Source organism: Xenopus laevis, chromosome 2S (genome assembly GCF_017654675.1).
Source record: "Xenopus laevis strain J_2021 chromosome 2S, Xenopus_laevis_v10.1, whole genome shotgun sequence".
Taxonomy (NCBI): Eukaryota; Metazoa; Chordata; class Amphibia; order Anura; family Pipidae; genus Xenopus; species Xenopus laevis.
The window spans coordinates 32,742,641-32,769,726 of NC_054374.1; the positions used below are offsets into that span (position 1 = coordinate 32,742,641).

At 40.1% G+C, this 27,086-nt stretch overlaps 2 protein-coding genes across 2 annotated transcripts; one reads left to right on the forward strand and one right to left on the reverse strand.

Annotated features, from left to right (window-relative positions):
• Window positions 1-729: 729 nt before the first annotated feature.
• On the reverse strand, window positions 730-2,705 carry LOC121400445 (kelch-like protein 15). Its single transcript, XM_041583578.1, has one exon. It carries the CDS (start codon window positions 2,620-2,622, stop codon window positions 1,483-1,485), a length of 1,140 nt encoding a protein of 379 aa, XP_041439512.1. The 5' UTR covers window positions 2,623-2,705; the 3' UTR covers window positions 730-1,482.
• A 17,958-nt stretch (window positions 2,706-20,663) lies between these two features.
• Window positions 20,664-25,143, forward strand: LOC121400446. Its single transcript, XM_041583579.1, has 4 exons — window positions 20,664-21,148; window positions 22,970-23,076; window positions 24,239-24,548; window positions 24,833-25,143. Exons 1-4 carry the CDS (start codon window positions 20,851-20,853, stop codon window positions 24,913-24,915), a joined length of 798 nt encoding a protein of 265 aa, XP_041439513.1. The 5' UTR covers window positions 20,664-20,850; the 3' UTR covers window positions 24,916-25,143.
• Window positions 25,144-27,086: the final 1,943 nt, after the last annotated feature.

Below are 27,086 nucleotides of genomic sequence, written 5' to 3' on the forward strand. Positions count from 1 at the left end.
TGAGTTATTCAGCTTTTAATTCAGCAGCTCTCCAGTTTGCAATTTCAGCAATCTGGTTGCCTGGGTCCACATTAATATAGCAACCATGTGCGGATTCAAATTGGAGACTGGAATACAAGTTGGAGAAGGTCTGAATTGCAATGTGATTAATAAAAAGTTGCAATAACAATAAATCTGTAGCCTTACAGAGCATTTGTTTTTAGATGGGGTCAGCAATCCCCATTTGAAATATGGAAAAAAGGAAGAAGAAGACAGAAAATAATTAAAAAATACTATAAAAATAAATAATGAAAACCAATTGAAAAGTTGCTTAGAATTGGCCATACTATAACAAACTAAAGGTTCACTTAAAGGAACAATGTAGAAATAAAAACTGGGTATAAAAAAAAAATGTTTCAAATATAGTTAGTTAGGTAAAAATGTAAGCTGGAGTGACTGGATGTCTAACATAATAGCCAGAACACTACTTCCTGCGTTTCCACTGGTTACCAGGCAGTAACCAATCATTGACTTGATGGGGGGGCACATGGGTCATAACTGTTGGTTTTGAATCTGAGCTGAATGCTGAGGAACAATTGCAAACTCACTGAACAGTTATGTCCCATCTGGGCCCCTTTCAAGTCACTGACTAACTCAGAGTTAGAGAGCTGAAAAGCAGGAAGTAGTGTTCTGTTATGTTAGACATTCACTTACTCCAGCCTTTATACATTAAATTTTTGGCCAATTTACCCAGTTTTAATTTTTCCACTGAATAATTCCTTTAACGGTGAACCAGCCCTTTAAGTTAAAAAAGAAATACCCAAATGACACACAAGAATCATTGCCATATTGCAACTACAAACACTGCCCATGTAAAATAAAATACATAATAATTTAAAGGGTATAAAGTTAAAAAAAAAACAAAACAGGCAGATTTGCAGAAGACCAGCACCATTAGTAATAAATAATGGATATAACAAATTTATAAAACAAGATAACAGAAGAGTTATGCAGCATTAGATATTTTCTCAGATATGGGATGGAAGGGATTAGTAGAAATTACATTATGTGGGATCCAGCAAATATTCTGTCATTTTAATGTGGGCATGCATGTGAAAGTCAGGATTTATGGGAAATTACATATTGTCTTCCCATTTTTTCACAATGAAAAAAAAACACCACATCTAACGGCATACCCAATTATTTGCTCTATGTTTTTTTGATGCCTTATGAGTAATCTGTATACGAGAACAGAAACAGAGGATTCAGCTGCAGAGGAATAAAAGACGAGAGGTTGTAAAATGGACAGAATGTATTTAAATAAAAAACAAAGCTTAGTCAGACCTGGCAAGGAAACCCCAAGTCTGCCAAGTTCACAATGGGTCTCCCGATTCATATAATGCTGTCAGATAACAAAGAAACCCAACTGGTCACTGCCATGAGAACCTGCCTTTAGCTATGGGACTAGCACAAGATCCGAGTAGATCAAAAAATTGCTTATTTTTATGTGCAACGTTTCACATGCTCTAAAACATATTCTGGAAAATGCAGGCTGCATACTTGTAAACCATCCAGCTTGCAAGGCATTCTGGGAAACTCATCCTCTTTCCATTTATTCTCCTCTGGATCAAAGGTTAAGATGGAATCACTATAATGGCCATTGTAACACAGGCCACCGAGCACTATGATTTGATTGTCTAGCACGGCTACTCCATGACCACTCCTACCTATTGGCATGGACGCCAAAATAGTCCACTGATCCATATCAGGATCATAAACTTCTGTAGAGGGGCAGCCCTGCGATTCAAACGAAGCCCTTAAAATAACGCAGACGCCACCAAAGACATAGAGTTTTCCATTGTAAGAAATCATCTTGTGGAAACATCTAGCGTAATTCATTTTGCACTTATTTTCCCAGCAGTTTGTTAGAACCTGTGTTCTTCTGGTTCTTTGTTCCACAGTCCCCTCTTTGCTTGGGTCAAACACACACACCTGTTTGGAAGTTGAAGAGGAGGTAATGCCCCCTGTGATGAATAATTTATTATTAAGAACAGTCCCTTCATGGCCGTATTTGTTGACAGGGTAAGGGTCGACAAACTCCCATTTATTTTCTATGATATCATATCGCTCTGTGGAGTAAAAGGTTTCATCCCGCGTCCTTCCAGCCACAGCATAAACATATCTACCAATGACTCCGACAGCAAATTCTGACCGTGGCACAGACATGTCTGCAATTCGCAGCCAGCTGTTTTGACGTGGATCATATCGGAATACTTTAGAAGATGCATGAAATTCACCGTCAGGCCCGAGTTCCTCTCCCCCCAACAAGAAGACAAAATTGTTAACGATGGCAAGGCAATCGGGACGGAGAGGAACCAGGGGACCTTCCAGCTCCCACCACACACGAGGCTTATGAAGAAGAAGGATCTTGCTATTAACCATGCTGTGCCCAATCATTCCCCGGAATACTGCAGTCTGGGGTTTTGCTGAACGGATATGGTTTGATTTCATTTCCATCAGAGGTTGCTCGCTGACGTTATGGAAGTAGTTTAGAGCTTGCTCCACCTCATGCCTCAGCTGCCGCGAGTACCGATAGAATTCAGATGTTTTCACCTGGAGAGATACAGACAAAACAAGGTTCATAACATGAATTTGGTGATTCGACAGGAAAGCTTGAAAATAAACATTATCCAATTGACTATATAACCCTGTCCAACTTCTTTAGAGGGGTGGTTCACCTTTAAAATAACATTTTATATGTTATAGAATGGCCAATTCTAAGTGACTTTACAATTGGTTTTCATTATTTATTTTCTATAGTTTTTTATTTTTATTTATCTGCCTTCTTCTGCTGACTCTTTCCAGAATTTAGATGGGGGTTATTGACCCCATCTAAAAACAAATGCTCTGTAAGGCTACAAATTTATTGTTATTGCTACTTTTTATTACTCATCTTTCTAGTCAGGCCTCTCCTATTAATATTCTAGTTTTTTATTCAAATCAGTGCATCATTGCTAGGGTAATTCGAACCCTGGCAACCAGACAGTTGAAACTGCAAACTGGAGAGCTGCTGAATAAAAAGCTAAATAACGCAAAAACCACAAATGATAAAAAAATGAAAACTAATTGCAAATTGTCTCAGAATATCACTCTCTACATCATACTAAAAGTTAACTCAAAGGTGAACAACCCCTTTAAATAGAAGAAATGCATTTATTGGTCATCTGGGACACACATCAGGGATGCACGAATCCTTCGCGAAAGATTTGGGCGAGTAACAAACCAAATCCTAATTTGCATATGCAAATTAAGGATGGGAAGGGGAAAACATTTTTTATTCCTTGTTTTGTGACAAAAAGTCACACGTTTTCCCTCCCTGCCCGATTTGGATTCAGTTCAGACAGGCAGAAGGATTTAGCTGAATCCGAATCCTGCTGAAAAACAGCCGAATCCCAAACGGAATCCTGGATTCAGTGCATCCCTAACAAGCATGAAGACAAAAATACAAAGAACAGAACATTATATAAATATTGTACTAGTCTTGGATTAGATGGGCGAATTTCATCTTTTGTTTAAATGCTGCAGGAAAATCCTCAGCCCCTTAAAGGACAAGAAAGTGATTGTGTCTTATTATTTGCTTGCTAATAAAGCAACTTCCAGAGTAACACAAAACTATATTGACATAACGCAGCTGTGCCAATTCCAGCAACAGAATTTACAGCTCCCTTTGCAACCCCTCCACTTACCTACTAATGGTACAGCCCTCCTTCTAGAAAGGGGACCTGCTTGCCTAGAGGCATGGCAATAAGCTGACGGCTGGAGGGTTGCACAGGGAATGCAAGTCCAGTGGGGATATAAAGCGAAACTGAAGTTTTATGCTACATGACCATTAGGTGGATAGGTGTTGTGCTAGCTACACTTTGAAAACACGCTGCATTCATGCCATAGAGCTTTTTAGGTTATCCAGATCCATCATCTGCAAACAGTAAAACCTTTACACACGTCTGATGTGCAAGGGACCTAGGGAAAATGCTGAACAATGCAGCTTGTATATGCCCAATGCACTATTTGTTCCACTCAATGGCCTTCAGATGTGCTTAGAATTTTGTCCAGCAGGATACAAATGTGTGCGATGTACTTTGTATTTTGTAATAAGTCAACCTATTCGAAAATCTAGCACTGCCAAGCTAACTTGCATATAAACTCTGTAGTCTGCTAATCTTAAATAAATAAATTACAGCATTTCCTCAAACCATGAACACATAATTAGGCACATCTTGATACTGTAATCACGCAGCCGGTATTAGAACAGATTTGCTCTGCAACATAATGCAATGAACCATGCAACGCATAACTGCCATATCAGTGATAGAGCTCACTTAATATACTACGCCACTGCCCAAGATGCAGCACAAGCAAGTATTGTATATTGCTTCTTTCAATACTCTATTATAAATAGCGGATTCACAAAAGGCCTAGATTTTCAAGCCTACGACCACCAGTTTGGACTAATAAAATAAAAAGACCCAACAGTAACGTAATATTTTTCTACATCTAAACAATTGATGTTGGAGGGGGGGGGGACAGATTTGCCTTAACCTTCATTCCATCCATCAAATGAAAACAAGAGCAGGTATTTGGCTGAGCCACCCATTAAAATGATATCAAAAGTAAAGTATTAAGGGTACAGGAGGGGAAAAAAATGAAAACTTTTTATGTAGTGGTCTGCTGTGTGCCTATAGGTATACCATATAGAACATCAACATGCCCTTCAAATGATCTTGTAGCTTCATATTTATGATTATGATTTATATTATGATTTATGCATAACTGGATTTTAAATAATTCAGTTCCTGGGACTTGATCACGAACAATGGGAGGAAGCCACAGACAATGCCTACACCAGTCTAATCTCAATAAAGATAGACTCATACAGTATAAATTCCTCCGCTAAACATACATAACTCCTTTCAAACTGAAGACATTTGGAAGGAGACAAGATGATCTCTGCCCATGGTGCAATTCTCCTGGGGCCAACTTTCTCCATATGTCCCCCCCATTCTAGATTTCTGGTTTAAAGTAATGGAGACCTTAGCAAACGAATTGGCACGCCATAGATAGTGGACCCAACAGTCTGCATGTTAGGGGTGATAGATGAGGTATTGCCCAATTAAACAGCCAGGATCCGGTTATGTACGCTCATGTTTATGCTAAGAAACATTGGTTATGCACTGGATGAGGAGAACCCCCCACCCCACCCCTAGCCTTCTGGAAAAGGTTTATAGACAATGCCCTTCCCTGTAATAAAATTAACCTATGAGATAAATTTGCAAGATTTGGGGGAACTGGTGCGACCAGGACCCCCTGGATACCTAAACTATCCTTCTAAAATATGAGGCTACCTGACTTACACTATATTAATCAACCTAGAAGTAGAGGTCAATAAACATCAATCATTAGCATGCCGGAGCCCTCTAGTGACCAAACAGAGGTACAACCATATATACTTAAATAATTCTCCTAAGGCATGCTTATGAGTAAAACATATAGTTTATTAACAACAAGTATTAAAAAAACATTAGAAAAACCCTTAGAGCGCCTCACGCGTTTCATGCTTACCTAGCATTTTGCCTATGACTAAGTGCTAGGTAAGCATGAAATGCGTTAGGTGCTCTAAGAGGTTTTTCTAATGTTTAATACTTTGATGTAATAAACTATACATGTTTTACTTATAAGCATGCCTTTGGAGAATTATTTAAGTATATATACCTGACTTACACCACCAGCCTCGTACATCACTATACCAACCTTTGCATCTATAAGTGACTGTATTCTCCTGTCTGTATAAGGTTACCATTGACCCAACACCAATCCAATGTCATTCTGTCATTCTACCAGATAATGTATTGTAATTGTTTGTTTGTGTGTTAAAACCAATAAAAAAAATTCACCTTTAAAAAAAAAAAAGGCTCTCCATTTCTTGTATTGGTAAATATATTGGTAAATATACTTGTATGTAATACAGGTGTTCAGTGTATGTATCTATTGTGTGGCACTGTGGAATAGGGTTAGAAATTCACGTTATTACAACAGGTGGATCATATGTTAGCAACACAACAAAAACGTAGGGATTAGAACAAAAATAATAACAAACATACAATAAGCAGGATAGTAGCGGCAGGACTAATGACCCACAAGCTAATCACCCATCTATACAATCTGCTAAAAATGGGAAGACATTGCCCTTTATATGGGCTCCCTCTTGGTAAAAGCAAAGGAAAAAAAAAAAAAAAGAAAAATTTGAAAGTGTTAATAAACAGATTGTAATGTAAAGAACTAGCAAGACCAGGGATGTTCACGTAAACGTAGAATTTCTAAGAAATACATGATACATTTAAACATAAACAGTATGACATATCAAATGTAAAATTCAATTTTGGTCTTACTAGTTCTTTAAAGATTGAGTGAGATCACTTACTGAAACCACCCAAGAAATCATGATATGGCTGATGGAATAATGAAAACACAAAGTGAATGCAAAAATCATAATTCCTTTATTTATTTTTTTAAAGTTAAAGAACTTTGATAAATGCAAAGTGTGGAAAACAAACAATCATTTCTTATACTGATGCAGTGACACAACCTTCAAAGCAAATCCTTTTGAAGAATCAAGACAAATTATTCTGACAGGCACAATATTTGCAGTCTACATTTCTGCTCTCCTTTCATTTATCCACCTGCTAACGGCTTTTTCACATTTCATTATTAGAATAGGGAGCATGAGGTGTCAGAATGATGATCTAGAAAAATATTACAGCTCAATGTAACCAACTTCTTGAGAATTCCTTCAGTATTAAATACACGAGCCTTGGAGTGATAAAACCTTACATGGTTTCTTCATCCGAATACCTCAGCTTCCTGTAAATCTGGTGTTTTTTTGTTTTTTTTTTAATGAAGAAAACACACAAGAGTTAAGGAACCTGAAGGCTCAAGTATTCTTAAATCAGCCCCTAACTCAAGATATATGATAATCTCCTCCCATCTGCAAACAAATAGCAGCAATGTAACAGCATGCATATCTAACAGACCCAACGAGTCAGATATAGCCACGATTAAAGGGTATGTAAACGCTGGAGAAAAATTTAAAGGGCAAGTCAACCCCAAAATAAAAATTTCCCTAATAAAAGAAAACATAATTCTAAGCAACTTTCCAAACTACATTAATAATGGTCAGTGCTTTTGAGGTTATTTGTAAAAACAATTGCTATTGACAGCAGCCTCTGTTTAACTCATGTTTGTTATTTTTTAAACAATGTTGCAAAAGTCTTGGTCCCCCAGCAAAGACAGGTCTGTTAATCAGCTACCTTGTCTTATATTGTTTTAACAGTCTGAGCCACCAGAGAACAGAAAGGGACAAACACTGCTTTCAATAGCAATACATATACAAATAACTAGAGAAAATTTGTAATGAATGAATATTGCAAATTAGCTCAGAATTATGTCTTGCTTTTATTAGGCAAAAAAAAAAGTTTTTTTTTTGAGTGGACATTACCTTTAGTGAGCTCTCTACTAAGAACTTTTGCAATTTTCCATTATATTTTTTCTCCAAGACAATTTTGCAACAGCGCCACGTGCTGGTTACTTTGGCTGACTTCCTACAGTTACAAAAACATATTATTCCGTTTATACAAATAAAAGAGACGGTCATGTGGATCTGGAAAAACTGAGAAAGAGACATTGCTCATTTCACTTCACATTCATAAGATGCGATACTAGCAGACAAAATATTAATCTTGGACTGACTAGGTGCAAATTGAGGAGTCAGTGGATAATCTCTAAAATGAACCCGTACTGTGTTGGACAAGGCCAGATTATTGAACAGAATGGTCCAAACTGGGTAAACTGCCTGGGCATGTATTGCTATTATACTAAAAATCTGATGTTATTATCAGTCACATAATAGCAAGACATTTCTACATCAGTAAGGGCAGGACTACACGGCCGATTTCACCGCGATCCGCCGTGTTGCGCAAAATCACAGGCGACGGAAACAAGGTAAGTAATGGCAGTGTTGGATAGTGTTGCATTGTTGATGCGACACGACTGTCTGATGCAGAGGCAGAGTGCATCGTCTGCATCCAACAGTCGTGTCGCGTTGCACACGATGCGACAATTGAATTACTTACCTTATTTCCATCCCATCCGACGCGACGCCTGCGATTTTGCACAGTACGTCGGATCGCAGCGGAATCGCCCACGTAGTCCTGCCCTAAAGGGTTGTTGGTGATCTGTACAGCTGATGAGGAATTGAATGTTCTGCTTCCAATTAAGTTGCTCTGTGCCAACAACTCCACTGTATCAGTAAATCAAAATAGTAAAGGAAGGAGAACTCCAGCAGACTCTCTGCAAAACTTTTATTCCTGTTTGTGGAATACTTGGAATAAAAGTTTTGCAGAGAGTCTGCTGGAGTTCTCCTTCCTTTACTATTTTGATTTACTGACATTTCTACATCAGACTTACAGCATGAAACTATGTTTGTATCAGTTTCCAGAGAATTACAACATCCTGATGTTCCAGAATAGAATATGGCAACACACCAACTACTAAATGAAAAGCAAAAGAATATCATCATGGGGGGGGTCTTACCAATTTAGTAATTATAATTACTTACCTGATAACCTGGGCTGGTGCTCCTTTTCAATAAATACTGCACTGGGCCGCGGTTCTAAGATGGAAGGAGAGCCATATTGCCACCTTCTTCTGTCTCTCACGGATCCCTCCTGCCCACTGAGGGTGATTTTTCATCCGATTTTCATGTTTTTTTCCGATTTTTCACCCGAAAACTCAGAATTTTGCTCGAAAACTTCAGGGTCTTACCAAAAAACCAGCACACATCAAAAAATCATTGGGACTTCTCCCTTTGACTTATATGCAACCTCGATAGGTCTAATGGTCCCCATAGACGCAAAGATTTTTCTTGCCGAACGACCGATTTTAGAGAAGTCCGACCAATCCTTCGAAATCATTGTGCGGTTAGTGGGATTCGAACGATCGTACATGTTACGATTTTTCATCCAACATCTGTCAGAAAATTGATCGGCCAGGTATAAAAAATCTTTATCGTCCCAGTGCAATCTATCTATGTTTGCAGGGCCAAGTAGGCAGCTACTCTTCAGTTTTGCTGGCAATATCGCCTGAACTGGTCTTTTTACTTGATGGACACATCGTTCATTTAAACAATCATTTCGAGATCATCGTGGTCTCACGATAACGATTGGATCTTTTAAAAATCTTTACATCTATTGCCAGCTTTAGATGCCGGATTTTCAGATTTGGACTTTTCCATCCTCTGGGTTTAATAAATTCTGAAAAATTCGTGTTTTTTTTTTTAAAAGTCTGGTTTTATAAAAAAAAAAAAATCACGAATTTTTCATTATTTTTCCATTCGGAGTTTAGTAAATGGCCCCCTGTTTGTATCCAACTTAGACTGGAAAAAATGCACCTCCCTCAATAAAGGAATGTGGGGAGAGGCTTTTTCTTTTTTTTTTCCTCTTCTAAAAGCCTGTTGTGTTTCTGAGGTAGTGACTGGTCTGACAGCTTAAAAAAAACAAAAAACCAAGAGACAAACAAAATAGTGTGTTACACAGTGGAAAGTAGGTTATTTGCAGCCCCAGGGTGCACACTGACTTCTGAACAATGGAAAACAGCAGCATTCCGGTATCTTGTGAAAGAGAAGGAATCAGTGGCGGAACTACAGGGGGAGCAGGGGGTGCGAGCGGGCCAGGGCCACTGACAAAGCCGGCCAAATGCGGCCGTACGGAGGGGGGCGGGCCCGGCTGCGCGTCACACACCAGTGCCCGCCCCCTCTAGTGACGCTCCTGGAAGGAATGTTATTTTCCTTTGTCACTTGAGTGAAGATTTACAAGTTACAGGAGTGCTGCTGTTTTTCATTGCTTATAAATGGGCAGTTCACCTTTAAATTCAACTTTAAGTGGCATTCGGAGATAAATTGCAATTGCGGTATTTTTTGTTATTTAGCTTTTTATTCAGCAGTTCTCCATTTTGCAATTTCAGCCATCTGGTTGCTAGGGTCCAAATTACCCCAGCAACCAGATTTGAATAAGAAACTGGAATATGAATAGGACAGCAGGGCCAGAACAGAAAGATTTGTAGTAAAAAGTAGCAATAACAATACATTTGTTTTTGACATAGGATCAGCGACCCCCAAGCTGGAAAAAGTCAAAAGAAGTAGGCAAATCATTCCAAAACTATAAAAAAAGAAAACATGAATACCAAACGAAAAGTTGCTTAGAATTAGCCATTCTATAACATACTAAAGGTATGTAAAAAAAAAAAAAAGAGATTGTGAATCCAAAACACCCTTAAAGGCATTCTTGCACAACAGTCCAGTGTCTGTATATGACATGCTTTCTACTGAGAGACGTACATAAACTGCCTTGCAATCAAAATATGTCTGGTTATCATCCAGGGACCAATAACTGTAAGGGGCCCATTTACTAAGGATTGAAGTGAATTTTCGAATAGGCCAAAATTCGAATGGAAAATACTTCACTAATTCAACCATTCGAAAATCAAATTACTGTCTTTAAAAAACTTCGAATTCGACACTTTGCCACCTTAATCCTGTTACATTGCTGTTTAGCCTATGGGGGGACCTCCTATAACCTTTCTGAGTGTTTGGCTAAGTTAAAAGTATTTTTTTGTAAAATCGTTCGATTCGAACGATTTAATCGATCGAACGATTTTTACTTCGAATTCAATCGAAAAAATACTTTGACTATTGAAGTATCAAATTCGATGGTCGAATTTCGAAGTTTTTTAACTTCAAATTCGACCCTTAGTAAATGTGCCCCTAAATGTCTGCAGCAATTCCCCTTGGCTGCTACAAACACTTCTTGTGACATACTATTGGAAACAAAACCAGCCTATTGGGTTTATTTCATGTTTACATGATTTTCTAGTAGACTAAGGGGCACATTTACTTAGCTCGAGTGAAGTAATAGAAGAAAAAATACTCAGAATTTAGAATGTTTTTTTGGCTGCTCCGACCATCGAATTGGCTATTTCGACCACGACTTTGAATCGAACTAAAAATCGTTTGACTATTCGACCATTCGATAGTCGAAGTACAGTCTCTTTAAAAAAAACTTCGACCAACTACTTCGCCACCTACAACCTACCGAACATCAATGTTAGGCTATGGGGAAGGTCCCATAGGCTTTCTAACAAATTTCTGATCGAAGGAAAATCGTTCGGTTGATGGATTAAAATCTTTCGAAACGTTCGGATCGAAGGATTTAATTGTTCGATCGATTTTTCCTTGGATTGTTTGATCATAGGAAATGCAGTAAATCCTTCGACTTCGGTATTAGAAGTCAAAGGATTTTACTTCGACCATTAGTAAATGTGCCCCTTAGGGTATGAAGATCCAAATTGAAGAACGATCTGTTATCCAGAAAGCCCCAGGTCCCCAGCATTCTGATAACAGGTCCAATACCTGTACCTTGTGCCGACAACTAACTGCTATAGCAAAGTTCAAACTACAAATTTATATGCAGTTATTTTTACCCATTATTTGGCATGATCTCATTGATTATTGCCAGGACATATTTCAGTATACTGATATTTAACATCACAAAAGTTTATACAAATAGTGTCAATTCTGCATATTGTGAGTTTAGTTTACACATAAAATCAAATTGTAAAACACCAGAGACTTTGTGCCATACCAACCTCTAGCAAGGAACAGACCAACAATTCCAGCAAATCCAATCAAGCCCAGCCTTGGGTTGAAACCTGGAGGAACAACCTTCAGAAATTCATATGTCCCTAAAAACAGTGCAATTCAGCGGTTCAGCAATTCACAATTCATCATATGTTGTAGATTTCACAGTTCTGAGGTAAAGAAGGGACAGAACAAGATGGAGAAAGGCAGGCACTTTTAAAAATTATTGTCCAGTCCCAATTTCCCCACAGGCTAATTAAATGAACTACTAATGTTCCTGTGCAGATTATGTCAGTTTAACTTACATTTATATTACTATACTTATGTCAATTCTAATTTGCTGACTATAGTCAACCAGAAATGGTGTGGAGATACCCTGGAGCTAAATGATGAAATTTGGGAAGTTGATTGTGCCTCAAGTATCTTTCATTTATGCTTTTTCCCATATGCTCTGGGAGTGGCCTTTAATATGAGGGTTTTCTAATAAGTTTTCAAATAAGGGAAATAATGAAATATAAAAAGTAATTTGCACAGTTACAAATTATAAAGAAATATAAAGTAAAGGCTATCTAAACCTCACAAAATGAAATGATTAAAGCTGGCCATATACTGTACTGCCAAATTGCCATATGAGTCGATCTGGGTTTGTTTTGGTCACCTATGGGCCACATTTGGATGATCATACACTGGGGCTTGCAGTAGCCCTGTAAGATGCGCCGGGAGATAGCCGGCTTCTCTTACCTCCCGGCGCATCTCTCGGAGATTGGTGCGCAGGCGTGCACTTCTGGGTTCCAGGCCTCTGTGACGCCGGCCTCATGACGTCACGAAGAGGGGCCGAATTTGAAAATTGGTGCCAAATCTCTTTTAAAAGGCCAGTCTCCATTCTGGAAATTGCGCAAGCTGGTTCCAGTTGAATTCCTGGTTTTGACTTCTGCCCGACCCTTGACTACGATTTCTGCCACCTGCCTTGAACCCATCGCCTGACTCTGACTACGTATTCTCTAGTTCCCTGCTGGTACCTCGCTTACGTACTAAGGTACTATAGCTGAACAAGGTTCCTGATAACGAGATTGTTACAAGCCCATCAGATGAGGACAGCATCTAAGCAATCATCATGAAAATACTGATTATTAAGACTTATTTTCTGCAGTTTTTGTTTTCTCAACAAAGCAGCTCTAGGATAATGGGGATCCACAGAAAATGTCTTTTTTTTTTACCCTAACTTAAAACTGGCCCTGTCAGTACAGACAAGCTTATGCTACTAATGTAAGTTAATAGGATCTCAGTTTGGCACATTCACTATTGCAGATTGTTCATTATGTTTACATAGACTTGTTTTCCCCAGATAATACTGTTACTCATTAAACATTACAAATATTCAGTTTAGGTGACGATACATCAACTAATATCAAATCAAATGGCCAAAGTGAAAAAAAAAAACTAATCGAACTCCAATGTGAAAGAAAATCACAAACTCACTGAATCATGGGATTTTATCGATGTGAAAGCACGACCTCATTTCATCCATATGTGCATATAAGCTCCTGGGAACTGTAATATACAATTCTAGGAGCCATTGGTTGCCATACCTGTGGTCTATAAACTGTTTCCTGACAAGGCCACTATTTGGTTGCAAAGTCAGTAAATAAATGGATGGATTTAGTGTCCCAGCTACAAGTGTACAATGTTTCTGAGCAAACCTGAAATTTGTTTTTTGTTAATTAACAACATGTATTTTCTGAAAACAGCCAATCCCAAAGTATAAGTGCACCCACAATAATGGTGCTAAATGCAAACTAGGGGATCAATAAGAAATACCTTTCTAAATTAAAAATAAATCCAGGGAGCAGAGTATAGGTATGGGACCTATTATCCAGAAAGCTCGGGATAATAATTTGAATCCTCATACCTTGCGACTACTATAAAATCATGTAAACATTAAATAAACCCAATAGGCTGGTTTTGCTTCCAATAAGGTTTAATTATATCTTAGTAGGGATCCAGTACAAGGTACTGTTTTATTATTACAGAGAAAAAGGAAATCATTTTTTAAAATATGGATTGTTTGATTATAATGGAGTCTACGCCTTTCCGTAATTCTGAACTTTCTGTATAACTGGTTTCCGGATAACGGATCCCATACTTGTACCAAATATAATGTTTATTTATGACTTAAGGGAGTTTTCCCCAAAAGCCATTACAGGTGCCCACTTAGTAGCTCTGCTGCATGTGGCTAATATGGACAGTTTTTGGATTATCACATGCGATTTGCAGTATAGTAGTGGGAACTGCACCGTTTCCAGTGTGAGGCATTATTAATAGCATTACCATCTAATTCAGTAAACTCACCAGGTTTAGGCTGGCAGCTTTGCTAGTGCCCATGCATGTGATTTCACACAATCAATATACAGCCCTTGTAGATCTGTGGCATTAGGAGCATTAAAGAAGTTTTGGATAGTAGTGGTCAACCATAGGGCGTGCGGCTATAAAAAAGGAAGCCGGAAGTCGGCAGGGAGAGCAGGAAAAAGAGCTCACCCCGTACACGCCCGGATATATATATATATATATATATATATATATATATATATATATATATATATATATATATATATATACATATATATATATATATACATATACCACCTGCAGAGAATTGAATGACCCAGGCAAATTGTTTATGTTAGCACTTGAATAATGGAATTGATCTGAAATGAACACTGACACGCAAATTACTGTATAAGGTCCAGTAAATGACAGTGATCAAAAGTCCATAAAGTCTACTGTGTTGTAATTAAAGGACATGGAGGTTACACAGAAACGTTCTATTGGTTAGAAAAGTAGAAGCTGCGAATTGTAAGGTTCAGTTCATCAATAAGTCCAATTATGGTGTAGCACCCAGTGTGTACGACATTACCTGCCACCAGCTTCTATATGGCGCTACAGCCTGTCTGAGCCACAAAACTCCCTCTTCTATCTGTGTCTGTTTGTCTTCAACATATTTGGCTTCTTGCACAGGATTTGAATACAGGGAAAGCTGCAAATATTTAGAGAGATTAAGCAAATAAACATTGGGACATTGTACATAGACTGTAGAATCAGTTGCAGAAGGACTGTTTGGAGCTGATACACTCATAGGAACTGGAACAAAACCTGGAACAAAACCATAGGACATGAGAGATAAAACACTTCCTGCTCTGTCATCTCTTTTATTCTATTAAGCCATGCAGCATTTTTCTCTGCTTATCCTGCCAATATTCCTATATCTGATTGGTCTGGTACTACTGTGCATCATGTTTATCTTTCTGCAATATTACTGAATATCGGTAATGAACTGTCAACACCTTTATCTATCGCAAGGCCTTATTTTATAACCAAACACATGTTCAGACATTTGAAATGGCTACCCCTTGAGTTATCTCTATAGTAGAGTAATAATCATCCTTTGCAAGCAGAAATATAGCTTGTAACACACTAGTTTACATATTTTATACTTAGAAAAAGATATCTGTTCTTTATATTCTCTTCTTCTTTATAAGTATTTAAAAACTGTAGAAATGGAATGAACACAAAAGAAAAGCAAATTTCTCTAGAAAATTATTTACTGGTTTCTGTACAGGTATAGGATCTGTTATCCGGGAACCAGTTATCCAGAAAGAGCCGACTTACAGAAAGGCTCCATTACAATCAAATAATCCACATTTTTAAAAATGATTTTCTGTTTCTCAGTAATAATAAAACAGTTGCTCCAAACTACGATATAATTAATTAATCCTTATTGGAAGCAAAACCAGCCTAATTGTGTTATTTAATGTTTAAATGATTTTCTAGTATGAAAATGAAGATCCAAATTAAGGAAAGACCCTTTATCCGGAAAACCCCAGGTCCCAAGCATTCTGGATAACAGGTCCCATACATGTATTTTGTTTTGTAATTCTTAGATAAGTGGTTCACAAAGAGCGAGGCTGGCATGTCTATGAGAGCCCATACTGAAAATGAGATTTGGGGGTAATGCCTTTTTCTCTATTAAACATGAAAGTCCAGTTTGAAGTTTAGGGTGAGATCTGGGTTGACCACTAGCTGCCCTAGGTGCTGGCATTTAAAGGTTTGTAATCACCCATAAATGTGGATTTTTTTACAATGTCATATTATGGTCTGCCTTTGTCACCAAGAAACAGGACAACAATTCTTATTTATGCAAAACCTATTTGGGAAGAAACAGTTAGACCAGATACTGTATTTGATGGGCTGGCCAGCACAATCACCAGACCACAACACTATCAAGAGATAGGGGCAAATTCGCTAACCTCCGCTGGCTCACATCGCCAGGCGAAAATTCGCCAGCACAGTGCTAATTCATTAAAATGTGAAGTTGCTTCCAGGGCGCCGAACGATGTGAAATTTTCACTAGCGTTAATTCGGGAAGCAAAGCGAAGGTGCATATCGTTGGCTAATTTGCATACGGCGGGAAGTTATATTTAAATATATGTTGCAGGAAATAAATTACACTACACAAACCCAGGGAACCTTAATGAAAGTTGTTATATTGCCCTACACATGACCCCAGTGTATAGTTTATGTGCCATATGTTAGGAAATGTAGGGAGGAAGCTGGGTACCCTAAAAAAAATTACGCTCTTTTGCAGCCTATCACCCTAAAAAACTGAAAGTCGCCAGTGTTTTTTGGGACTTTTGAACATGAATGTCCTGACCAAATACTTTTTATACTTTAATAGTTATTATAAGTATAATTTCTATACCGGAAATATAGTAATGCTATAAAGCTATCTGAACCCTAGTCATCTTAGAATAAAGGGGAAAGTGGTATTTTGACTTTTAATATGCCTTACCGACCCAGAAATTGTGCACATTTCGCAACAACAAGGTATGTAAAACCCACAACAAACAGTAATATTACACCTAACAATGGTGCTCTAAAACACAAGGTAGCACAGCTTTAGAGCTAGAAAATAATGTAACAAGAAATGATTTGTTGCTAGTCGGTTAACTCTAGCTAATAATTGTTAGATACGCACAGAACTAGCACTGACCTTTGCTTTCTACAGCAAGTGTGCTTTGTACTTTACCACTCACCTGCCATAAACAGTAAAACCACATATTTATAGTGGGGGATAATTAATTTACAATAGGAATGTATATTTCTTAGAAACAAGTTGTATTATTTTACTATTTACCCAGTGGTTGTGGTGGGGGGTGCTGGGACCCTAGGTACATACCTCTTCTACCTCTAACTCTGGCCCGGCCTCTTAACTCTGTTCGTTTAGCAACACAAAATAAAGGGCATATGGCACACTGGGAACCATATTACCAGGTCAGACCAAAAGTAATAAAATGGAAATTACTTTATTGGACAATCATCTGAAGCCTTGCGCGTTTCATGTTGTTCTGACACAATCATAGGAGGCCCTCTAATTCCATTGGTGGTGCAATGCATCATATGCCAGCCGCTGTGTGAGTTGTACCACTGTCCCCACTAGCTCCAGGCCCGCCCACTTGACAGCCCGCACACCTGCCCTTCACTCTGCACTCAGCCTGGCAAATGGCACCGGAGGTCCTGCAGTAGTGGAGGGGACCCGGTCACCTCACCGGAAATGACAGCTGGTTGGACGGATCTTGTTGCGTGTCATGCGTCAGCGTAACACGACTACATGTAACTGTCCCACTTCCTGGCGTGATGCAATCTCATCTGTGCGCATGTGCCGGCAGCATTAAGTAGCGCACGTCTGAACTTCAGGAATGTGGTGAGGGCTGTCGTGTGTTGGGCGGCTGATAGCAACAGGGCCGGACTGAGCCGGCGGGGCCCACAAGAGGGGGGGGGGCAATATCCAATCCCTGCAGAATCAACCAGTTGGATCGCCATGCCACGACCTCCCTTTATTGGGCAGGTCGTGGCAAATACAACGTGTGCGCATGTGTAGGGGCCCTGCTCGACAGGGGAAACGGAGGTGGGGACGGCTCGGCATGGGACCTGGAGGGGGGGCCCCTGCTACAGCAGCAGGTGTGCCCCAGTCCGACCCTGTACTGATCAGCTCTGCTCCTTTTCCTTTTCAGCAGGGCCTCAATCAGCTCTCTCTCTGTATCCAGCCTCTAGCCTAACAATAGCCTGCTACGGCTCATCTAAACAACTGCTTTTCAGTAAATAAGAACAGTGAAATAAACTTCATTTTTATCACAGATGTGTATTATATGAAATGTAATCCCAATGCTAAGCATAAGGTTAAAGACGTGCAGATTTTAGTCTTGTATCTGATGAAGGATCGATTGTCGCACTCTTCCGACCTACACTAACGATTCAGATTCAATAAAATAATAAAAGTACAAATCAGACAATATACTGGCCGTGACGGCAATCAGACGAAAGTTATGATGACAAATAGCAGTGACAGTCGCCCACTGTCGCAATACATTTTATCGTTAGCTGACAGAAAGCTTCTACCCTGACTGATTGACTAAACGACCAATCTCCACAGTACGAAAAAATCTCGGGACGATCCACACACGGTCCGGAATTCAGAAGAACTTTTGTTTTGTACGACTTCATCTTTGTGGCCATCTTAATTTATATGGGCATTCCTGGCCTAAATAAAAGTACTTGCCTTTAAGCCTCCTGCTTTATATGGTCATAGAAGCTCTCATAACCCCTATTCTCATTATACAATGTGGTATTTTCCTGTAGAGGATACAAGGATTACAGTAACTGGCCCAGTGTGTTAAAAAAACGACGTTCCCTTTATTCTATCATTATAAGAACGGTAACTTCCAGATTCCTTTCTGATCAAGACACAACTCTTTAAAGTATATATTATATAATGTAATGGATATGTCATTTTGTACCTTGCCCCCCCTCTCTCTCATCTTTATTCTTTACTATACCTTTACTTCTCTTCTAATTGTATTATGTTTAAAATTTAAATAAAAAACTTTTTAAAAAAAAAGTATATATTATATGAAATAATGGAATCCCAATGCAAAGGATATTAAGTAATTGGAAGTTCCTTGCTTAAATAAAAATACTTGGCTTGTACCTGCTTTATATGGTCATGGAAACCCTTGTAACTCCTATTCTCCTTATACAATGAGGCATTTTCCCCTAGGGGATACAGGGAATAAAGTAACAGTACAGTGCAGTATATTTATGGAGAACTGAAAGTCTGAAAGGACCTGTAATTAATTACAAGGGTCTGAACTATATGGGAGCAAAGAGCATGAGAATGAATATATACAGGGCAGCCATCAGGGGGAGAGTTGTAGGGGGCCCCGGCCACGCCAGACTTACTTGATTAGCCGTGCCCCCCATCTTTCTGAGAGCTGCTGACTTCGGGAAGGCATGGACGTTTAAGGGGCCCTGGCCACCAATTTTCTTATAATGTGTGGAGGGGGGGCCCTGGCCAGGGCCAGACAGGAACTAAATAGCAGCCCCAGCAAAAATATTGACGCAGCCCACACATATATGCGTGCTCTTGTTTTACTTATGCACATGCATCTTTTATATATGTATATATAGATATCCTATCATTTACAGTAGGGGGTACATTGTCTTATAATACATGAGTGATACTCAGATTTCCCTGAATAACTCAGCCTGCAGCCTTGTGCCTTCTGATATCCTTATCATTTACAGTAGGGGGTACATTATCCATTATAATTCATGAGTGATACTCAGAGTTCCCTGTATAACTCAGCCTGCAGCCTTGTGCCTTTATATGGTCACAGAACAACCCCTCAGTGACTTCTAATATCCTTATCATTAACAGTAGGGGGTACATTATCCCTTATAATACATGAGTGATACTCAGAGTTCCCTGTATAACTCAGCCTCAGCCTTGTGCCTTTATATGGTCACAGAACTCCTCAGTGACTTCTAATATGCTTATTTACAGTAGGGGGTACTTTTTACTGTGTACTATGTAAAAGCTCTTAAAGTTACCAGGAGCTGCATCTTTGCTGCCCCTGGTAACTAGTGGGGTGCTGCCGCCTGAGGGGAGTTTCTCAACTCACCTCATTGGTGCAGCACCCCTGTCTTCACCCACCAGTGCCTTAATACAGCACTGGGTATAAAAGGCTGATAAAGGCACTAAATCTCTATAGTGTATTTATCAGTGTGTATATATATATATATAAAGCAGTCTGGAAGCCGGCACAACTCGTATAGCAGTCAAAAAATGCCTGGGTGCAATAAGCCACATTTTTGGTATAGCAGAAAGAAAGCTCGCACTCTCAGGTCTTTGATAAAGGCTTCAGTGTTTGCCGAAACGTTAGTCGATTTTTGTTTTCTAAATAAACACTTTTTTTTCTGCTAAGACCTGAGAGTGCGAGCTTTCTTCCTGCTATATATATATAGATATTTATATATATATAATTCTCCAATGAGTATTCGCACTCCAAGGCAATATAGAATAGGAAGGGGTGCATGGTAATTTTTGCATACACCAATAGTTTCCAAACCAGCACTCCCTTTAGTGAAAAAATTTAATTTTTATTATTACATAGTATCTATTTTTTAATGGGGGGGGCCTGGCCACAAATGTTTTTTATGGGGGGCCCTGACCACCAATATCTTTTTATTTTTTATTAACATGTGGGAACCCTAGCCACCAATATGTTTTTTTGTTTTTTTTACTGTGTGGTGGGGAGGGCGGACCTGTAGGTGGGGCTTGCGGTGGGCGCAGCCCAGGGGGCCCAGGAATTTTTGTCGTATGGGGCCCTGCGATTTCTGATGGCGGTCCTGCTGAGTAGTCAGACCATGTTGTACTTACCCTTAACTCAGGAGCTCTAATGAGAAAGCAGGGAACTTTTAAGCCCCAGCCAATTAATATATGTTTTAATATATGTTTTAAAGGCTGAATGGCAGCTAAAGGCAATATTTAACTACAATCTGTACACGAAACACAGAAAGAAATCGCCATGAATAATTTTATTTCTTGTTGATGCTGATGATTTATATCAGACTTGCCCTGATACACGGCTGCACATGTGACCGTATAGTTGTTACAGTTGGTCACAGCTCAGTCTTGTACAGTTAGTGACAGTTGGTCTCAGTACATGGTTTGACTCAGACCAGCGTGCATCTTGCGTTTTTTTTCCTTGTGGAAAGTGAATTCCCCAATTATGGGAGATAAATTGCCTCCAGCGATGGAGAAGAGTACTCCTCCAATAAGGAGTGAGGAAAATCATCAACTTTTTGCTGCTACTAAGGCAGAGATGGAAAAGGACAAGGGGGATACCATCACGGTGAAGAGAAAGATGGACATCAGCGCTGAAAAGGAAAGTGGGAGAAAAAGGAAGAAAAAGGTGAAACATCAGTGCAGTGACGACATCAAGGAGGAGGATAATATGAAAAAAGAAAAGAAGAAAGAAAAGAAGGGAAGAAAAAGACCCCGAAAAGATGAGGAACCCAAAACAGAGGGTAATTAAAAACAAGTCATTTTAAATGAAGCTGGGATGCTGCTATTATGTATTTATGGGTAAACAGCACAGTTTGTAATGTGGATTTTAATGAAAGCCTGGGGGGGCTAAACCTATTTAAAGAAAATTTATAGATCGGCCTAATTTGTCTGTCTGTCTATCAATCTAACTTGATGTCTTTCAATCTTTGGTCCTACAAGTTTCTCTGGTCAATATGTATGTCAGTTTGTATCTATAGCTGCCTGTCTGCAGTGTTTCCAACTGACTTCTGTGTGTATTAAAACTTACTTACAGGGATACTGAACCATCTCAACAGATTGTTTTGGTTGCTGTGTGGCTTTTTTCTAGTCAAAAGACTTCAAACCATAAAATAATATATTGAACATTTTCCATTTCTAATTACAGAAAGATCCATTATCTGGAAAACCCCAGGTCCTGAGCATTCTGTATAACAGGTCCCATATCTGTAAAAGCATAGTTTCACTGCCCTCCCTTTCACTGCTCTTTCTTACCAAAAAAAGGGAAAGTTGTGCCTGGGGGGGGCTAAACCTATTTAAAGAAAATTTATAGATCTGCCTAATTTGTCTGTTTGTCTATCAATCTAACTTGATGTCTTTCAATCTTTGGTACTACAAGTTTCTCTGGTCAATATGTATGTCAGTTTGTATCTATAGCTGCCTGTCTGCAGTGTTTCCAACTGACTTCTGTGTGTATTAAAACTTACTTACAGGGATACTGAACCATCTCAACACATTGCTTTGGTTGCTGTGTGGCTTTTTTCTAGTCAAAAGACTTCAAACCATAAAATAATATATTGAACATTTCCCATTTCTAATTACAGAAAGATCCATTATCTGGAAAACCCCAAGTCCTGAGCATTCTGTATAACAGGTCCCATATCTGTAGTCATATAGTTTCACTGCCCTCCCTTTCACTGCTCTTTCTTACCAAAAAAGGGAAAGTTGTGCTCACCACTAATTTTTAATCCATTAAGCAGGGGGGTGCAATGATGCTGTGACCACAAAATACATATAGACAAATACAAGAGGTCCTCTGGACTCAAGCCATTATCAATATATTTAAGACATAGAGCCATTTTGTGCATTCAGCTACTAAAAAATGCCTTACCCTTTAAACAAAACAGGAATTGTTTGTCCATATATTGCAAAATATTTAAGCTGGCCAACTACGCCAACGATGACTTTTTATTGTGTTATTACAGAGAAAAAGGAAATCATTTTTAAAATTTAGAATTATTTGATTTAAATGGAGTCTATAAGGGATAGCTTTCGCATAATTTAGAGCTTTCTGGATAATGGGTTTCTAAATAATGGATTCCATGCCTGTATTATGTACCCTGTACAGGTATGGGACCTGTTATCCAGAATGGGACCTGATGGGTTCCAGATAAATCTTTTCTTCTGAATTGGATAATGGGTTTCCGGATAACGGATTACATACCTGTACTAACATTTTTAAAGATATTAGAAGTGACTTTGGAGTTAGTGGAGTTTAGCACTTGGCCTGCAGCTCCATTCTTTTATCTATTTATTATAGATAAATATCTATTATCTATTTTATATAGATTTATATACACGTACACACTTATATTTATATGCTTACTGATAAATGATATACTTCTATCAAATTATCTCTCATAAGCTAACCAGTATAGATTTTGTAATATGTACTTATGTGGAAAGCTAAGTACAATCTCATATTAAATAAATGCCAATATGCACAAAGGAAACATTTTCCCCGTGTTTTCTGTGTTTTCCAATAACAACTTTAATTCTTTTTATATGTCTGCCTTTTTCTCTAGAAGCAGGAAGTGAGCAGAAGAGGCCCCACCAAGAAGAAGTTCCTCTCCATGTTGCAGTCTGCACGTGTCAGATCCCCGCATTGCTTGGGATTGGTTCATGTGGCAAAGTAAGTGATGAACATCTGGGAACTGTTTATCAGAATCAGTTAGGGCCAATTGTCCCTAACAAGCCTGGAATTATAGGAAAGCCCCAGAAATGTTGGGAGGCAGCAGGTGGCAGAGATAAGCCTGTAATTCGGCCATTACCCTCCCAACTCTGGTTTATTCACTGGGGCACTCAAAAGCATCCTCTCAATGACAATCACCGCTAGCATTCTCAACATTCTCTTAGGTTTCAAGTAACTTCTTATCTAGAGGCTCAAATGTCCTTCTAGTATCTCCCAGCTTTAATAGAGAAAAAAAATTCCAGAAACACCAAACATTTCAATTACGGAATAATACAATTACACAAGGAGGTGCACCTTTAACTAAAACTAGTAAATGGGTAAAAATATCTTCTTTCCATACTATAGATCTGTACAAGCAGATAATATGGACAGGGCTAGGCTAGGCTAGAATTGACCCTTTGAAAAACTCAGTTATCCTGCTTCAATAATAAGAAATGCAGTATTTATTGATTTTATTGATTGAGACATTTAAAGGACAAGGAAATTCTAAAATAGAAGGCTAGAAATGCTGTATTTTGTATACTAAACATAAACATGAACTTACTGCACCACAAAGCCTAATCAAACAAATGATTTATGCTTTCAAAGTCTGCTACAGGGGGCTGTCATCTTGTAACTTTGTCTAACCCTGACCCTGCACATGCTCAGTATGGTCTGGGCTGCTTAGGGATCGTCATAAACAAAGCTGCTTGAATTCTGCATGGCTGAGAAGTAAGGCGGGGGCTCCAACTGCTGTTCACAAGTATGATTGTTTCCATGCTCAGCAGTTGGGGACCGTCTGAGAATTCCTATCCACAGCAGTAAATGAAGGGAGAATTTCACTGCATACAGTCAGGTTTCTTATAAAAACTGTACATATTTTTTAATTAAAGTATATTGGAGATAGGTTTCTTTTTCATTAAAGAAAGTAAAAATGGGATTTTATTTTTTTGCCTTTCCTTGTCCTTTAATATTTTGTATTAGAGTAATTACTAGTGGTGTCCAGTTTACGTTACATTTGTTACTGTAATATTAATTTCACTGCAACGTCAGCAGATGTTCAGTATTATGAAGTTATTTTATTGTGACTGAAAAATAAGCTAAATATTTTGCTTTACTGCAGGTGCCATCGGTGGATTTCGACAAAACAATTGAAGAGCCGCTGTCATTCTTGGAGTCTTCAGAATGCCTCACCCCGTCATCCGAGTTGGAGCACCCAAGCCATTGTTGGACATCCAGTAATCTCTGCCATTCTCAGGCCCAACCAATGGCCATCAACTCTCCATACCATCCGTCTCCATTTGGTCCTTTTGGCTTCTCCGTCCAGCCTTACACTGCATATGGGCCTCATGTCGGCTTCTACCAACAGCTTTTTCCATCAGTTCCTTATAATCTCCATCCTTTCCTTGGTCCTGTTATTAGACCTCCGCCAGTTCCAGTCATAGTCCCAATTTCTCATAACCTGCCTCTTGATGTTGTCAACACCCCTTGGCCTTTTCCATCACACCTGCAGTAACCATCGTCCTTTGGATCTATAATTGGCCCTTAACATATTGGCCTCATGTCAGCTTCTACCAACGGCCTTTTCCATCAGTTCCTTATAATCTCCATCCTTTTCTTGGTCCTGTTATTAGACCTCCGCCAGTTCCAGTCATAGTCCCAATTTCTCATAACCTTCCTCTTGATGTCATCAACACCCCTTGGCCCCCTCCGCCAGTTTCAGTCTTAGTCCCAGTTTATCATAACCTGCCTCTTGATGTCGTCAACACCCCTTGGCCTTTTCCATCACACCTGCAGTAACCATCGTCCTTTGGCTCTATCAGTGGCCTTTAACATCTTCAGTCTCTGGCCTTTGTCACTTTTCCCTAACGCTTATTTTTGACTCTTCGTTGTTACTAACACTTGTTCTTTCAATCTGCCTCTAGCCTTTTCCAATGGCTACTGTCTCTGGCCCATCACATCGGCCTTTTCCATCACTTGCCTTTACTTCTAGCCCATAACATCGGCTACTGTCTCTAGCCCACTCCAACGGCCCAAACACTAGCCCATTCCATCGGCCTTTACCTCTAGCCCTTAACATCGGCTGCTGTCTCTGGCCCTCACCACCAGCCCCAACACTGGCCCATTCCATCGGCCCTTATTTCTAGCCCTTAACATCAGCTACTGTCTCTAGCCCATTCCAACGGCCCAAACACTGGCCCATTCCATCGGCCTTTATCTCTAGCCCATAACATCGGCTACTGTCTCTAGCCCACTCCAACGGCCCAAACACTGGCCCATTCCATCGGCCTTCACCTCTAGCCCTTAACATCGGCTGCTGTCTCTGGCCCTCACCACCGGCCCCAACACTGGCCATTCCATCGGCCTTAATCTCTAGCCCATAACATCGGCTACTGTCTCTAGCCCACTCCACCGGCCCCAACACTTGCCCATTCCATCGGCCTTTACTTCTAGCCCATAACATCGGCTACTGTCTCTAGCCCACTCCACCGGCCCAAACACTGGCCCATTCCATCGGCCTTTACTTCTAGCCCATAACATCGGCTACTGTCTCTAGCCCACTCCACCGGCCCAAACACTGGCCCATTCCATCGGCCTTCACCTCTAGCCCTTAACATCGGCTGCTGTCTCTGGCCCTCACCACCGGCCCCAACACTAGCCCATTCCATCGGCCTTTACTTCTAGCCCATAACACCGGCTACTGTCTCTAGCCCACTCCACTGGCCCCAACACTGGCCCATTCCATCGTCCTTCACCCTAGCCCTTAACATCGGCTATTGTCTCTAGCCCACTCCAACGGCCCAAACACTGGCCCATTCCATCGGCCTTTATCTCTAGCCCATAACATCGGCTACTGTCCCTAGCCCACTCCAACGGCCCAAACACTTGCCCATTCCATCAGCCTTCACCTCTAGCCCTTAACATCGGCTGCTGTCTCTGGCCCTCACCACCGGCCCCAACACTGGCCATTCCATCGGCCTTAATCTCTAGCCCATAACATCGGCTACTGTCTCTAGCCCACACCACCGGCCCCAACACTTGCCCATTCCATCGGCCTTTATCTCTAGCCCATAACATCGGCTACTGTCTCTAGCCCACTCCACCGGCCCAAACACTGGCCCATTCCATCGGCCTTCACCTCTAGCCCTTAACATCGGCTGCTGTCTCTGGCCCTCACCACCGGCCCCAACACTAGCCCATTCCATCGGCCTTTACTTCTAGCCCATAACACCGGCTACTGTCTTTAGCCCACTCCACTGGCGCCAACACTGGCCCAATCCATCGGCCTTCACCCTAGCCCTTAACATCGGCTTTTGTCTCTAGCCCACTCCACCGGCCCAAACACTGGCCACTCTATTGGCCTTTTACTCTAGCCCTTAACATCGGCTGCTGTCTCTGGCCCTCACCACCGGCCCCAACACTAGCCCATTCCATCGGCCTTTACCTCTAGCCCTTAACATCGGCTGCTATCTCTGGCCCTCACCACCGGCCCCAACACTAGCCCATTCCATCGGCCTTTACCTCTAGCCCTTAACATTGGCTGCTATCTCTGGCCCTCACCACCGGCCTCAACACTGGCCCACATTATCAGCCTTTACCTCTAGCCCATGCCATTGGCTCTTAACATCAGGCATTGTCTGTGGCCCTAACCACTGTCCCTTCTATTGACCTTTACTTTAACAATAGCCCACTCTATCGGCCTCTGACTGCAGCCTTAACATTGGCAGCGCTCTCTGGCCTTCACCACTGGTCCATTTAATGGACCTTTACATATAGCCCTTTCCACCAGCCCCAAAATGTATCCCTTACACTACAATCTATAACACACCAAACTTAAATTCTCTTTACTGCAGCATTTTCAATAGTATCCAGCTAAGCCCTAAGCATTAGAATATAGGCACCATTACATTAGTGATCCAGGGACTAGTCCGACTGCCTATTGGAGTCAGGAAGGAATTTTTTCCCCTTTT